This window comes from Larus michahellis, chromosome 10, assembly GCF_964199755.1.
Source record: "Larus michahellis chromosome 10, bLarMic1.1, whole genome shotgun sequence".
NCBI classification, from domain to species: domain Eukaryota; kingdom Metazoa; phylum Chordata; class Aves; order Charadriiformes; family Laridae; genus Larus; species Larus michahellis.
Window position 1 is genome coordinate 2171960 of NC_133905.1, and position 16448 is coordinate 2188407.

The 16448-nt window shown below is 38.7% G+C and overlaps 1 protein-coding gene across 4 annotated transcripts in view; it reads right to left on the reverse strand.

Moving 5' to 3' along the window:
- ARHGEF3 (Rho guanine nucleotide exchange factor 3) overlaps nucleotides 1–16448 on the reverse strand; it is a 136438-nt gene that overhangs the window by 72936 nt on the left and 47054 nt on the right. Inside the window, exon 1 of one of the 4 annotated variants that reach the window (XM_074602907.1) lies at nucleotides 5940–6103. The exons of the other annotated variants lie outside the window; for them this stretch is intronic. Coding sequence (XP_074459008.1) covers nucleotides 5940–5972 — 33 coding nt within the window. The 5' untranslated portion in view covers nucleotides 5973–6103. Of the gene's footprint in view, nucleotides 1–5939; nucleotides 6104–16448 lie in introns of those variants that run through there. 4 annotated transcript variants of the gene reach the window in all.

Below are 16448 nucleotides of genomic sequence, written 5' to 3' on the forward strand. Positions count from 1 at the left end.
TCAAGCCACATTCCAAAGGGTGGACTATGTCTGCATGAAAAGCAGCTCTACTACATGATTTTTTTTTTTATTTCAAAAAGCAATCAGTATCTCCTTAGCCAGCTGAGAGCTCTCTCAATCTACAAGGAACCTTTATATTGAAACCTTATGATCACCTTCTGCAATAGGAATCATAGTTGGTGTTTAAGCAGCTTTCTATAAAGACATCAAATCTCAACAATAATTCAGGCTTCCATGTGAGTTTCTACTTACACTGCTGTTATACAACATTCTTGCAAAAAATCCAGTTAGTTTATAAATTCTTTTGATATGTAAATAATTTTTTTATCAGCAAAATCCACATGTGTTTATTCAAATATACCAACGATTCTAAGCACCCTTCTAATTCTTAAATATCTAGCATGTTCAGAAGCTGGTAAGTTCAAAAGAATATTCAGACACTACAATTCTCATATTTTTTCCTTTACAGTTTGTCAATACTTCTACACTCATCCATAACATGTTGATCCCTCTCTTTAAAAGCCCTGAAAAGTACCACTTGCCAAGACCAAATTTATTCCTTTAATGACTCCAAAACCCCCACCTGTTATTGCTTCTATGTTATAAGATCTGTTTCAAGTTCTCACTGTTTGCATTTCAAATCACATTCAAATGATCTCAAAGGTATGAAGCTCCAGTTAGTTATATCACAGAGTATGGGGGATTCAGAGTCAGGACACAGTGTCCAGCGATGAGGCACAAACAGCACAAAACAGATGTCAAAAGGTATGCAAGAAGTGAGATAGGATGAAAGAAATAATGACAAACTGGACTGGGAGGGAAGTATTTCAATTCTCCAGACTAATTTAAAGTGTTTCCAGAAACTTCACAGATGTCACAGCCAGAAAACAAAAAAAGTTAATATATTTCAGATTAGAAGGTAAGCATTTTAGTCTTCCTAATACAACAGGAGACAATTCTGACTAAACGCTTCAACATTTTTCTCATCTGCTGTTATCACTCAGTTAACAAAATATGCCTTGGATCCACCTTAAATTGGGTATAAAATTACTAGGCAAAAGATTAATAACCTTCTATCTTAAGGTTAGTTGAATAATCGCTAATTTAACATTTCCTGCCACAGGTGGTGGGATATAGCATGACAAAGACTTCAGAAGTGAAGTAGAAGAGGCAGCAGTGGTGTCACATTTCCCAGCTTCAAGCCAGAGCGCTCGTGATACTGAAACAAGACCAAGCCTCACACAGAATTACCCATTTTCCATCTTATCGCATTACTGTTGCGCTGACATTCAAGTGTCTGAGATGAAGTAAAGGTACAGATGCCAAAAAAAAAAAAAAAAAAAAAGAACATAAACTTCTCTGTCTGCAATAACCTGCCAGAAACCTCTAATTTTCCTGTTGAATATGGTGTTCCTCCTAACTCTGGTGCAGAGCTAACCAATCACAATTTCACAAACAAGTGATAATTCATTCCCTAGTTTAAGCTCATTCAGACAAAGAGGAATCTCCTGCCATCTTTTAAGGCCAGCCCTCTTTTAACTTTACGACAGCCTGCCCCTCACCTCCATGCCAGCACCATTCCTCCTCCGGCTTCTCTCTGCCTTCCCCGGCCATACCGCTGACAGTTCTGAGAGCATGAAGGTACGGGAAGACAACAGCATCTTAAAGCAAGTCTTCCCAGAGCACAGGGCCTTCTTTTTCATACATGCTTTTGGGACCGTGAGTTCAGAATACTGAATTCTAATACAACATTTTAAAATAAAGAACAGAATTTGTTACTCTGCATTCCAATATCACAGTTCTTCATGTTATGTTGGCAAAAAGAACTTGCTTAAGCTCTGAAGAGAGCCAAAAATTCCTTAGTTTTATGATAAAACTGGTTGCCGCGTATATTTCCGCTGCCCTCTACTGTTCGGAATACCAGAGCCATTACAGGTTTCTTTTTCTCAAGAGTGACACAAAAATCTAAAGAAAAGCTTTATTCCTTTTGAGGGAGCAGCAGTCAGAGATGACCCGATGGCACAGTTTGCACCGAGGCTGGGACAAAGCTTTGCCGGTTCTGCTTCCCGCTCCGCACACGCTCGACGGGCAGGCTCTTTGTGAATGGGTGTTAGTAACAGAACTTGCTTGTTCTTGATGTCCCAGGCGAACCAAACAAATGAAAAAACAGACTCTGCTCTAAATCTGTTACTACACAGCAGAGAACTCCGAAATGGAGGTGAGGTCATCTGCGGCACCTCAGACTTCGCCATGGAAACTTTGGTATCAAAGCGCTTCTGAGGAGTCACTCACTTCCCTGCCAGACAAAATGGCAGCTCCGTTTCACCCCTCTCCGAGCACAGGGAGCCAGCTTCACTTCTACAGCGCTTATTGTGATGGATTTGAGATTTTCCGGTCAATGTAATATAAAATGAACACTGAAGTGAACAATGAAATGAAAGTTATATTCAATGTGTTTAACATTAACAACAGGAAATGGGTGTGCATGTACGGGATGCTGTAAGGACAAGGATCAGCAGAGCTTTGTTTGAGGACTGGTATTTATTCTATCTTTATTTAACCTTCTTCCTTCCCCTTTTCAGAAGACGGGGGAGAGTATCAGTCACTGGAATCTAGCAGAGAGTTAAACACGCTGAAACTTTTTAACAGTTTACTGTAAAGTCTGGATCAAAGTCAGATAAGTAAGTTACACACTTTTATTTCTTTCTCCATAGGAGCTCTTTTTTACAGGAACGAATAGCAACCTTTATTCCATAATCCTTTCTCTGTCAGAACTTGAAGACTGCTACGTAAATTATACCTTTAATTAAGACTCACAATCAATATCTACGGTTCTAAATTCACTTAGCACATAAATAAAAGACTAAGATGCAATTTGAAAGAGTCCATACACTATTTAGATTCATCTTCTGTTCTTCTCACAAACGCTTTCAGCCGGGATCTGTCAGATCCAGTTCTTTGGGGCCTCAAGTAATACAACGAGTTACTGTGCAAATAATCCCTGATTCCTGTACCTTTGGCAAGCTGACGCGACGATGTTGCTGTTCCTAGCCTTGTACGTTTGTGTTGAAGGAGTTTATTATAGGTCTAGTTGTAAAAGCAAGAATAATGAAAGTTAGGCTGTTTTAATGCTCTAAGTCTACCCTTGGAGGTTTTGTGGACTTGAAGGCCTGGGGACTTCCTCTGACTGAACAGCAGCGACCTGCACTTGCTGCAGTTGACCATTTAATCACAGCTGTCAACCACCACTTCTGGTTCCAAAACTGCTACAGCTGTCCATGGATGAGGTATGACGTTTTTTCTTGGAACAGAAACTACAATGACATTTTCTCACTTGAAAAGCAGATTCATTCAAATGACACTTTATTATTATTATTTTTATTATATTTACTTTTTAAGTTTAGGGGGTTTTATTGTTTGTTTGTTTTTAAGGATGTCAGGAATCTAACAGAGCTTCTCATTATAAAAGAGAGCTTGGACTGCTGATGCTGTGCACAGCACCAGAACCACAAGCAGCGGAATGAAACAATTTCCATAAAGTAGGTCTCCACCTTTGGCTTACGTTTGCGTAAACTGCAGTCATCCTTTATTGTTCTAGTACTCTACTGTTAGTCTGCTTTCCCCCAGCCTCCTGCATTCAGCATCATTATACTGCTGTACCTTTAAAACCACAGACGGGTTCCTGCATATGGCTTTTGATCTAAGCGCCTCAAGTGCTCTTCTTCAGCTTCACACAGAAAAGATAAAGTGATAAAATGGCTGCACCCAAAATGGATCTTTCTGCAGATAAAAACAATACTACTTTTACTAAAATCACACGTTGCTATGTCTATTTTTGGGTTCACTATATATAAACACACACACACACACGCACTTTAGCTCCATTTCTTAGGGAACAAGGCTTATATGGTATTTTGGTGGATATCCCTATGACTCCTGATTCTTAAGTTACTATTTTATTTTTTAAAAACTTGTTGCCTGGTTTAACCAAAATTGACAAAGGCATAAAGACCTCAATCTTCTTGAACAAAGCATACAGAGCAGGAGACAGAATTTGCAATGAACTTAAACGGTCTCATTGTGAGCTCCACAGTACTAGCAGACACCAAACAACCTGTGTGACTTCACGTCAAAGCCAAACACACATCTCCATGGTGTTCCATGAAAACTGTGGCATTTTCTAGATTTCTTCTGCTATAAATTTTCAAATGAATGATATCTAAAATACATACCCACAGCAAAAGTATGCATACTAAATACATTCCAAAAGACTACACCAACTTAACAGTATGGCAGTTAGTAATCACTGGTCTCCTTCTTAAGCTATTTTATAAAAACTGAGAATTCAAATGCCTAATATCTATTAAACAAATTTTCACTAATTGAACAGCTCTTCATTTCTCTGACAGTCTTAATAAACTTTCTGAGCCTTATGCAATTTTCATTTACCTTTCCTAAACATTATGTAAGTCAGAACTGCATGAAACATTCCAGTTAACATCTTAAAAATATTCTGTGCAATAAATTTGTCCCTGTCCACAGCAGGGGGGTTGGAACTAGATGACCTTTAAGGTCTCTTCCAACCCAAACCATTCTATGACTCTATGAAATTTATCACAGATCATCTCTCTCACCATTGAAAATTGTCACAGCCAATGTAAAAAAAAGAAAAAATATCCCAATTAACAATCCAGCCTTAAGCTTCAGTATACTTTAGCCACGTTCTCCACAGCAAATCCAAGAGCATATAGGCCCTTGAACACATCCCTGACTTGCCTGCCTCACACTACAGGCCCCCACCTTTATCACATGTTTCCAAGAACTTCAAAATACAGTTTTATTCAACATATACACAAATATTTTGAAATAACTTTGCTCCTTAAATAAGAGGAAGCTGTCTAGTTTTCCAACAAGTGGAAGGATGCTGCAAACTGGGACTAGAGCTGCAAAGTCAGAGATCAGATTTGTACACTTGTGACCCTAATGTGCTACTCTGATTCCCATAGGAACAGCCCGAAACCAAAACCCCACCCAAATCATTAAGAACAATCAAGTATTAAATGCTAACTATTGCAAGGTGTAAAACAGGTCAATGTGTACAACGCAGCTTGTTCCAAATTACGCTGAAAAGTTTGAAGTGAGAGATTTTATAATATAATGGTATACTCTGTTCTGCTGCTCAATTAACACTACAATCAGGAAGTGTTTCACCCCAAAATATTTCGCTTAAATCTCCCTTGCTATGAAATAATATTCCTGTGCTACCCTTGGCAAACACAGAGAACAAGGACCAACTTTATAATTGTTCCCGCACAGAGACAAATGTATACTTGTACCTCACATCAAGTCTTATTTTTCTACACATGGCATCCGCTAAATCTTTTAAGCTTTCTTCATAGGCTGTATTTTCTAAAGTTATTATCTATCTTCCTACTTTTCTGTCAACATCTTTCCAAAGTGCAATGTCTAAACCCACACCCAGCTTTCCAGGTGATACCACATAGAGATGCTGCAGAGCAGAATCATTATGCACTGTAAATACACTGTAATCTGGTATCTGGTACAGCTTTCACTTTGACAATCATCAGCCAAAATCCTTATTTTCACACTAGGAGCCAGAGGCAGACAAGCTTACACGTGTATGATAAAAAAGCAAAACCAGAAACATAAAACTACTATCCTGCAGCAACAAATTACCAATACATAGAGAAAAATAAACGGTCATCTGTCCCATTGGGAATATCAGAGTATATTATCTAAACTTTTAACAAATTTCTTTTCTTACAGAAGGAAACACCCTGCTAAGCAACATTCTGATTTCATTAATACCCAACTTTAAATCCTGTCATGCGTGGAAGCAATATCTGTGCAATTTCAACTTACTACAGTGCCACACACGCAAACAATAAGAAGTAACACGATCTCAAATCCACACTTACCTGATGATGCACAAAAAAGCAACACCACACCATGAGGTACTTTGTATTGTACTCAGATTTTAGGAGGTTTCTTAATCTCCGGCGTGACAGTGAAAAGTCTTTGCTACAAAGGAGTCCCTATGTCTCTCCTTCAGTTTTGGGCAGGAACTCCTCCCCATGCAGCCACAGTTTGCTCTCTCTTCCTGTCATGCAGCGCGCTAGAAGCGTCAGAAGCTGAGTGACATGCATTGTTGTCTCTCTGTTGTGAGGTTTCCTCATAGACTGCTTCGAATAATATATGAAACAGACAAAAGTGTTTTTAAAATTGCTAACAGGTGAACGGCATGGGTATGGTAAAGGTAAGGACACCATTAACGTGTTTTTAAAGTAGCAGGTAGGGCTTTGAGGGCTTTAAGACATGGTAGCTGAAACACAGTCCAACTCCTACCTGCGCAATTCTGTCTTAAACAGCAGCAACGGGCTTTAAACTCGAGGGCAGACAACCATCTCCAAATGTAGATGCCTCAGAAAACAAAACAGCTGGTAGACACTGGGCAGAAATAGTTCACAGAAATCTTTCAGTATTTCAGAAATGAAGGGATCTGCTAAGTGGGAGTTCTTAAATTAACAGAGGCATAATGGCAAGAACTCAGCAGAGAACATTTTAGAATCAGCCCAGAATCAAGGCCCAAAGATGAAATTGGCAGAACCCCAATTTTGCATGTGAGAACGTGTCGAGGAAGTGCAAAGTTGCATTTTATCTCTGGTAGTTTGATATAACTGATGAAAGAAACTCCATTTTTGCTGATTGTTCACCAATCTAGATAAGCAAGCCTTTAGCAACTGCACCCTATGAAACCCAGTGAATCTTCATTTCACCGGAGTTTGGAAAGCTATATACCTTAAGCATCAAGAACACATTCAACTTAAAAGTTATTGCTGCCTTAAAAATATCAAATAATACTGTTACTATCTCAACGACACAAGATTTCCCAACCCACTTTAAATTTCAAAACTGTGGATCTCCTCCTGCAAGGACTCCCTAGGCACATACACGCTGGCCATCAACGTGACTGAGAACTCGAAGTCAGTAAACCTAAAGGATTAGGTTCCAGCCTCATAGTTCAAACTGCGAAATATAATGCTTCCTTGAGTGCTCCTATATTTGCATGCCAAATCATTCTTCGGACAAGCACGACAGAGAGATCGACCTGCTAGTAATGAGAGTCTTCAGCGGTGTCTCTCCAACTGCCAGGTAGGCCACTAGCACTTTCTAGTACATATTTCCCTTTAACGTATGCTGAGTTAGTTGCCTCATTTGGCCATCCTATCAAGTTACATTACTTCAAGGTAGGAAAAACTAAGTTTCATGAGGTGCTCATCTGCAAGTTATCAAAATACATAACTTACCACACATTGTATGAAAATTTATATTTGCATATGATTCAGATATACCAGTTTCAATGTGCATTTGAGTAGCCCTCTTCAAAATCTAGACATACATAGATACCAACTTCCCTTAGCCAAAGTTAGCTAGAAAACAATGCAGAATATTGACCCCAAAAAATGGAATCCATAATCATCACAAGTGATTGAAACACAGTGCTCCACATGGCAAATAAAAATGAGTGATCTCAAATGGTTTTCCTTCATCTTTCCTGCATCACAAACTGAATTAACAATTTTGGCAAGTGAAACTTGTTCTCAGAAACTAGTAAAACGGAACTATTGAGAGATATATGACATTTGGTTCTTTTCTAAAGCATACGTGGACTCTAATGTAAAGAACAAGTGCAAATACAGGGAAAAGTAAGATCCTGGAACTCTTCTGGTCTTTTGTACACACACTGCAAATACACAACAAAAAGTTGCCTCAGTGCTTACCTTTTAAAATATTTTCTATAGATTTGTAAAATAGTGCATTCTTGGTTTTAGAAGACTTAGTCATATCAGAAGACCGAGTGTGTTCCTACTACTATTCCAAAGAGACTATTTTGTTTAAGACTTAAATCATAATTCTGTGAACGGAAGAGTTCAGGCAAATATCCATAACAGACAAAGAGAAACAGCTGAATTTATTAGTTAACTGTTCCATTTTAACATACAAAAAAACCCCAAGTTTTCAGTATAATAAATATAAGATAAATACATTTTTGTATACACACACAGATAATTACCTCACATAGCCTACATCCTTACACCTCACTCTTGATCTATCCCTATCCTGTTCATTCTGGTGTGACTTGCTCACATCTACCAACGCTGAGTCGTTTGTCAAAATTCTGCATATTTCCAGTAGGCAAGAATGGCGAGAAAAATTTGAATTTGGGTAGCAAGCTAACAGCAATACAAACTTCATTTTTAAAGAAAACAGGTCCTTAGTGAGCTGATGCAATCTTTCATCAGTTCAGAACTCAAATTAGAACAAAAAGTTTCTGCTGAGCTTGGTGGAAGATGATAAAAGGTGAAACTGGTATCAGTCAGCAACCAATTCCTTTGACAACAAGAGCCATCGCATCTCTCTGCGGAGAGAAAATACTAATTGGAAGAATCTTAGGCCAAGACTTAAAAAAGTTACTCCAGTATTTCCCTTTGAGGATACTGTAAATGCTGTTGGCCTGTCTTTGCTGCCTAAAGACGAGCTAAAACCAAATCTATCTGCCTTCTTTGCAGACCTTTCCAGTAGAACAGAGTTTATTTTTCAAAGGAAATCCATATAAATTCTGTATATAAGCCTGGATTTATTTTTCAAGGATTCTTTCCTCTCTCTCTATTAGCTTGTCATTAGATCTAAGTTATTTCTTAAACAATCTTTCACTCCATCATGGGAAACCTTAATCGTTTGCTATCAGAATTTGGCAATCCCTCACCCAACCTCAAACATAGGGGTGCAAGTTTTTGAAGTGTTATGGTTTTCATAGGTCTTAAAGTGCGCCAAAGATGAAGTTAGGTAGGCAGGCATTTTTCAATCAGATTTCCTGGTAACATTCAGATTTCCGTATTCTGTTTCCTGGAGACCACAACATGCAAACACTCCAACTCGCTATGCTTCTTTATATTCTCACTTGGGCTATTTCTTCGGTCACCTAGAACCTTCTGCCTCAGTAGCCACTGGAATTTAAGAAGCCTAAAGGCAGATGCCACAGATTTCAGCCCAGTGTCAGGCACAAGACTGGCCAACCAGACTTCTTCTCATCAATCTAGTAAACCTTTGAAAGAGTTTGCCACCCGCCCCTCCCCTTTCCCCCCTTAATCAATCAGCACAGATGAACAGGATGGCCAAACCTGCTCTCTAACCTCCCGGTAAATAAAACATTGTATCTGTGGGGTTTTTTCCCTGCAGCTTTGCATCAGTCAGCTCCAGGATTGCTCTGCACTTTGTTGACAGCAACACCCAACAGCATCCACCTGAAAGAAGGTGGAGCTTGAACCTACATATATTCTAAAAACCCACACAAGTACCAAGGAAGGAAATCTAAGATATCACATCTAGATTCCAGGCAGCAACTGCCTCAAAAGATTCAGATCAAGAAATCATAACTGACAAACTCAAAATATGTAACTATATGAAAGCTGTTCATTCGGTCTCTGCAGCTACAGCAGTGCTGCCGAGTCCAATGCAGTACAAAACATGAAATGAAACGAGACAGCCCCATGAACACAGGATCAAACAGCCAGAAACTTACATAAAACTGTGGGTAAAATGAATTAAATATTACTCTAACTTTGGTTTAGAGAAACAAAGAATGAACACGCCGTATTAAAGATTTAGATAATAAATAAAAAAAAATCTGACACCACTTTGCCTGAGAAACTTCCCTGCCTTAATATTCTCACTTGTAAAATGCCCAAAGCACTGGGGTGGCATAAGGTTAAAGTCTGCCAAATGTTTACAACAACAAGCACCTGACAAGTGTTTATTCAGACAGTATACAGCCAGTTTCCAAGTATCTTCTGCTGACTGATCAAAGCGCACGCAAAACTCCCTGAGCAGTTTCACTGTTGCTTCCTTCTCTAAAGTTCTTAAAAGTAAGGAAAGTAAGGAAATAAAATCATTCTTTCGGGCAGTATCCTACTGCTGCAACTAGGGTTTTTAACCGCATAACTGAAGGGAACACAAACACCTGAAGCACTGTTGTAGAAAGACACCCAATGTTCCCTTTTCCCCGCCCAGAAGCCCAAGCAAGTTAAACACGGGTTCACGTGCAGCCACCAGGCCACTCAAAACAACCTGGTCCGCTTTGGACACAGCGATTGTTCAAACTATGGCTGCTTCTTTTGAGGATATTTAAGGTTGTGAACCACTGAAACCTTGAAACAGTAGTTGGAAAAGAACTAATTCAGTGGGGAGCCTGCTGGCACATGGACAGATTGAATCCCTTTTCTCATTGTGCATTTTGAGTGTTTTAAGGATGCTAAATTTAACTCCCTGAAAAGCTTCACAATTAACCACAATCTAGAAAGAGGCGGCACCACTGTACAATTTTTGAATCAAAACCAACATAATCAATATTTTTAAATGTGCGTTTTACAGAGTTTTAGAATGTTACCCCAAATTGTGTTAGGATCATGTTATATGCAATGTTTCATACATCTTGAATTAGATTTAATATCCCATTTTAAGCCATGTAGCAGAACCCAGGAATCCTGAAGTCCATCATCACGAGTGGAATTTAAGAGCTTCAACAGACCTGAATTTTCTTTAAAAATTTAATTTAGTATTATTTAAGAAATGTTACAGTATGTTCTTACAAAAGTTTAGATTATAAATTCTTTAGAGAAACAATAGTTTATTATTATGTTTTCATGATATCTAGCAAAATGTAGACCTTGTTTTCCGGTTGCTACTGTAATAACAAAGTTTGTTTCCAGGCTGCTATAAATAAAGGACACCATCATATTGCTCTTATTATGAATTTGTGTCAGATTTTAAAACATGGCCATAATTTTTTATTTCTGTGTGCTCTTCTAATCACGGAAAATAGCATTAGCTTTCAAGAAGAATCTTATTCTTATGTTTAGTTTAAAAATAATTAGGACTCATTCTAAGACTGAGACGTCTCAGAGTGAAGCTGGCTGTGAAAGCACTTTTACATTTGGGATAAACAGCAGTCTTCATACAGAGTACCAACAAACCCACTCAGAATGCTTCTCCCCACTGAAAAAGGTCAGAGGGAATTCAAGTTTCCTGTTCTTTTTCCATCAGCTCTTGAGAACTGTTTGTAAGCTCTTTCAGAAGTTTTCAGAAGGCCCTCCTTCTGTCTTGGTTGGTAAAAGATTTTGTTTAGCTTTCTGTCACAAGTACAACTTGCCAACCTGAATCGGAAGCTGTGGAACTGGAGATGGAGAGGCAGATGCTTGAATAAACCCCTAATACAGCACACAGAACTTCCCAACTGTTTCTCCAAATGGTGCTTTTGCAACATCTTCCAAACGTGTAGCCCTTTTATTTACTTTTTATTTAAAACATACTTCATAGTTTTAAACAGTACTACCTAAGCACTGCAAAATCCGAAACTTTTACAATGAACTTCGACTGACCAGTGAGTTTTTACAGTATGAGCACTAGGAAATTAGGCAACAGACCATCACAATGATTTGATAAAAAAAGTAAAGAGTGATGTTAATAACACATATTTGTAACACGTTATAATAACACCAAGTTCTACTGCAAGTATCATAACTAGTAAACACAACCAAAAAAAGCAGTTGAAGTCCATGTGTACAACCATTCATGTCCACTAGTCATTTTAAAATAAAATTGCTAATCTGAAATAGTGTAGCATCAATACAATACCAATATGTAGTTCAAAATGGTTTCCAAAATGTTGGTTTCTCAGACCAAGTGGCATCAAGGTCAGCTGGACGACAGCATTACCCTGTTAACCACTATAAATTTCTGAAACAAAGTCATAGGAAATAGTCATTTCACATCACGTGTTCTCAAAGAGCAGCCACTTGTGGGGTGGGGGGAAACAAATACAAAGAAATGGGCAGAGTTTGGTTTGAGTTAAACTGCACAGGGGTCAAGTTCATCTGCTGTTGAACAAAGAAAAGAACAGTAAATGACAGCAGGAGTACAAGGTAACACCCACTCTATGATTAAAGACAGGAAATCTGCTATAGAACAGAACATCAAACTTAGCCTAAGAGAATGACAACTGGACCTATCTGCTTTATCACATGTTGCTTCAAGCTCAGTATTGTTTGTATGTGCAGAATAGCCGGTGTGATGGGTTTGCAGTATATTCAGAATATTTCTACTCTAAATAACAAACCACACCCGGAACAAAAATAATCTTGTTACAAAGCACTTACAAAGATCCATAAAATAAAGCCCTACAACGTTAACAGAATGACTGCAGAAAGTATTTTTCAAGAAAATATCTATTCTGTGAAAAGTTAAACATGAAATTATACGAAATCCTTACAAATGGGAGATATTGCAGTATTTTGAATAACCGAGCTTTAATAAACAGAATACCTACCTTGTACAGTACAAATAATGATGGAAAAGTTTTGCAGATGTAAAAGCCTATGACAGTGTCTTCGTTTCACGAATGCATTAGCCAGGTGCTCTATAAGCATTCTTCAAAATTCTTGCCCCAAGAAACATATAATCTAAAGTGTACTTTATGTAACCAGCATGTAATTAACTGAAAAGCAGCCCTGTAAACTAGGTAATTGGACAGGCTTAATGGCTACATACTTAACTCATAGATGATTTTAGATGTAAAAACTGTGAAAGTTTAATAAAACAGCCACTGAATTAAGTTAATGAAAACATTGCAAACTCCTAAGCATTACAGTACTCTCTACACCTCAAGAGCAATAAACAGCTCACAAAACGTGCACAGGTTTTTCTACCTGAGTCACAAACTACTAGAGATCTGGCAAAGTCTAAAGGGCAGCCTGCATCATTCTCCTTTATAACTAACTCATCTGTAAATAACTCATAGATGTCTCTCCAGCACAAGTTCAAGTGCTACAGTATGCAAAGAACCTTGGAATTTACACTACCCATTGATCCTACAAAAAGATACAGCCATTTACCACAGACCTAAGAACTAATATATCAACAAATGATGTTTTGCTGGAATTTCAAATAAAACATTCTGACATAACTAACCTAACATCACACGTTGTGGATAGAAATTATCATGGTAATTAAACCATGCTGAGTCAGCACATCAGTTTGGAATTCTTGAATTCTTCAAAATTTTCTAACTGGTCACACTGAATTGCTATTTAAATTCAATGTATACATTAAGAATATAAGAATTCTGATGTGTGTTTTGGAACTGCAGATGGAATTGACTACTATCCAGTTACGCAAATGCCACACAATGAATTTCTGATAGCATCTCTATTTGTTTGCCAACATAAACTTTGCTGTTCCAAGAGAAATTAGTCTTGTGACTAATCAACAACAGTTCCAATGGTTTGTTCAAAAACAAAACCAATAATAAGCTAAAACATTTAAAACTCCGCCCATAGATTAAACAGGCAGACATCAAAATCAGCTCTTTTACAAATAAAGATCAGTGTCCAGGCTGTCTACTTACTACAGTTTATAAGCTCTAGTAGTCTGAACTAAAAACTGTGTATCATGGAAGGGAATTTTTAACACTCCTATTGTCCCCTACACTGTTGCTACCACCAGCCTGAAGTAAAGTTTCCCTGCTCCCTGCCACGCTCCAAAGAAAGAACTGCAAGGCTACAGAGAAACTCAGCTTCTACTGAGCTCCTTAGACAGGCTTTATATGTTTACAGCATCCATCTTTTAATACACTAAAGCAGAAAGACCTATAAAATTGCTTCATACCACTTCTAATACCAGGTATCTGAGACATTCTGACCCAAGAAAGGTCAAGGCTGGACAGAGGCACAACAGCACGTCCACAAAAGCAGAAGAAAAGCAAGAACAAAGACAGTAAAAGAGAAGTGCCGGGGCAATTACAGTCGAAACGGAAGAGTTTTTGCAACCCCCTGGAAGAAGGAAGAGAGAGGGGGATGAGACGGGTCAGGGCTCAAGCATCCACCTAGCACCTCTCGTGTAGAAGAAACAGAAGAGCTCTCCCCAGAGGGCAATGGAGGAGCGCAGGGCAGCGGCGCAGGCACGGCAGAGCAGGGGTGCCGCGGGACTCCCCCACGAGGAGGAGTCTCTCTGGGACACATGAACAACTAGTTTCTGACTGTTAAGTCATATTAGGTATAATTATCCCACGCACAGCCATGCTTTCAATAATGCAAAGTAAACTTTTTTTCTCCTCTCCAGAGGATGCTATTTAAATTGTGCACACAAAATACAAGTACATTAAAATAACAGAAAACCACCTACGCTTATTAATGTACATGATAACTTGTGTTTTAAAATCACATTGGCCATGCTACGAGATAATGGTATTTAAGCACATTTGATCTAGAGACATTCGTGTATAATTTTGCTTCAACAAGTACAAATAAAGACCTGCCTGACACCGCTTTTAATAAGTGTCTGTTACAGATAACATAATTGCTTAAGCAAACGAGTATCGGTGGATACGGACATTAAGTAAAACCAGTCAGAATTCAGCAAAGGTAAAGAGGTGCTTCCTGTGGTAGTATGTAACTATGTAATTTATGTAATTAATCATCAAGTTAAAGCTAGAAAAGAACTTCTCTCTTAGCAACTTTTATCTTGTTTAGATTCACGCACCCTGAAGGGAATAACTGAAATCTGCCAACCTGCACAAAATAAACATACTATTTTGTAAATACTGTCTGAAAAGTATGGAATTCTTCCCATTTGGCATGAAAGGTACCTTTTTCCCCACACGCTTGCAGGAAAACTAGCAAAGAAACCACTTACACATCTAAAATTGACTTTCAGCATGTTTAGCACATTTTTATGTGGGGCTTCTCATAAATTAGATCAGCCTTCCTCACAGGTGACCACATCTGCAGCTTGGTTAAATGCTTCTGCAAAACTCAAAAGGAAACAAAAAAAGGAAGAAATAGGAAGAAGACTAGTTGCAGTAAATTCTCTTCAATCTTCAGGCAACTGCACACCAAACATATGCCTCACAATATTTCAAGTAGAAAGTGTTGGTTTAGATTTCACTATTTCTTTATATTTTTAGCCCTAAAGTTCTTCAGCCAAATTTGGGGGGGGGGGGGGGGGGGGAAGTAGAGAAACCATCATGATGGTTCAGATGTTTTTTAAAATACGCAGGAAATGATGCTACCTCTTGGTGGAACAGTAGAGAGAAATATCAAAAACAAGCAGAGACAAAGCCAGCACCCTCTTCAGTTACACCTACAAGTTCAATATTCTTCATTAATCAGGTAACCGCTTTTCTTTTGATTGCCTGGCAGTGTCTTCATAGCCATCTGAAATGCCACCATATGAACAGCGGGATTGCTATGTACCACTGCTTTTGCAAACGCACGTAAAGACGTCATTAGGGGGAAAAAAAAAATCATTTAAAGAATTTCAGTAACACAAGCCCATCATTCACATAACTATGGCGGTCTACAAAATTATCCTGTTGTCAAAAAGGGAAAGTGGGTGATTTTAAGGGAGCAGGAAAGGAGCCAAATAAAGCAGCTGAAATCTGAAACTCCTCAGGAGAGATTCTTAGTCTTCTTGAATTCAGAACTTCCTTATAAATAATCCTGACTACTCTTACTATGGAAAAAAATAGCACAAAAGTGTGTAATTCAGAACTATATCATAACTAATAAACGACCACAGAAGCTTTAATCCTGGCACCTAACTGCATGTGCATGACTGTAAAGGTAAACCTCATTTGATGGGATGCTTTATTAAATAAAACTGTTTCCCACCCTACATGGCAATACAACACATTATTTCCATAGACACTGGGAGCACCATATTAAACTGCTGTCTCTTCTATAAGCACCAAACAGCAGTGCTGAGGAAAGCCTTCTATCTGCATCAAGCTTTTAAGGGAAGGGTGGAATAGAGATGAGAAGGAAAAGAGCAAGAGTTAATGGCAAACAGAAGAGAGGGCAAAAATAGGATTAATACCAACCTCTGTGCAAAGACCTGTGCTGTTTTTTTCTGTGTGTACACTATTGATCTGCCTCTGAATTGCCCCATCCCATGCGATATTCACGCCTCTCTCCTCACCAAGCCCTGGCCACAAACTACTCCCCATCCACATGGCTGCTTCTTCTTCCTGGAGTCAGTATTTGCAAAAGCTGAACTGATAAGCCTGTCGTGTTTTATAGAAGAGTTCTGCCTCCACTCCATACTTCCATCTCTCTGCTTTCACTCTCACTAGCTTTCCTCCATTTCCACACTTTACCCCGCTTCCACTCTCTCTCTCTCACTACCTCTTTCACTGCTCCCTGCTCTCCCCATCCTGACTATCCCTATTCCCAGATTGCTGCTTCTTCCTCTTTCCCTCTCCAATCCTATACCCAGTAGCTTCCTTTGCTTTATTCCTTTTCTACTCCAAGCGCCACATCCACCACCTAATCTCCTACATTCTGCTTTTCCCATTACGCTGTCCTTCCAGTCTG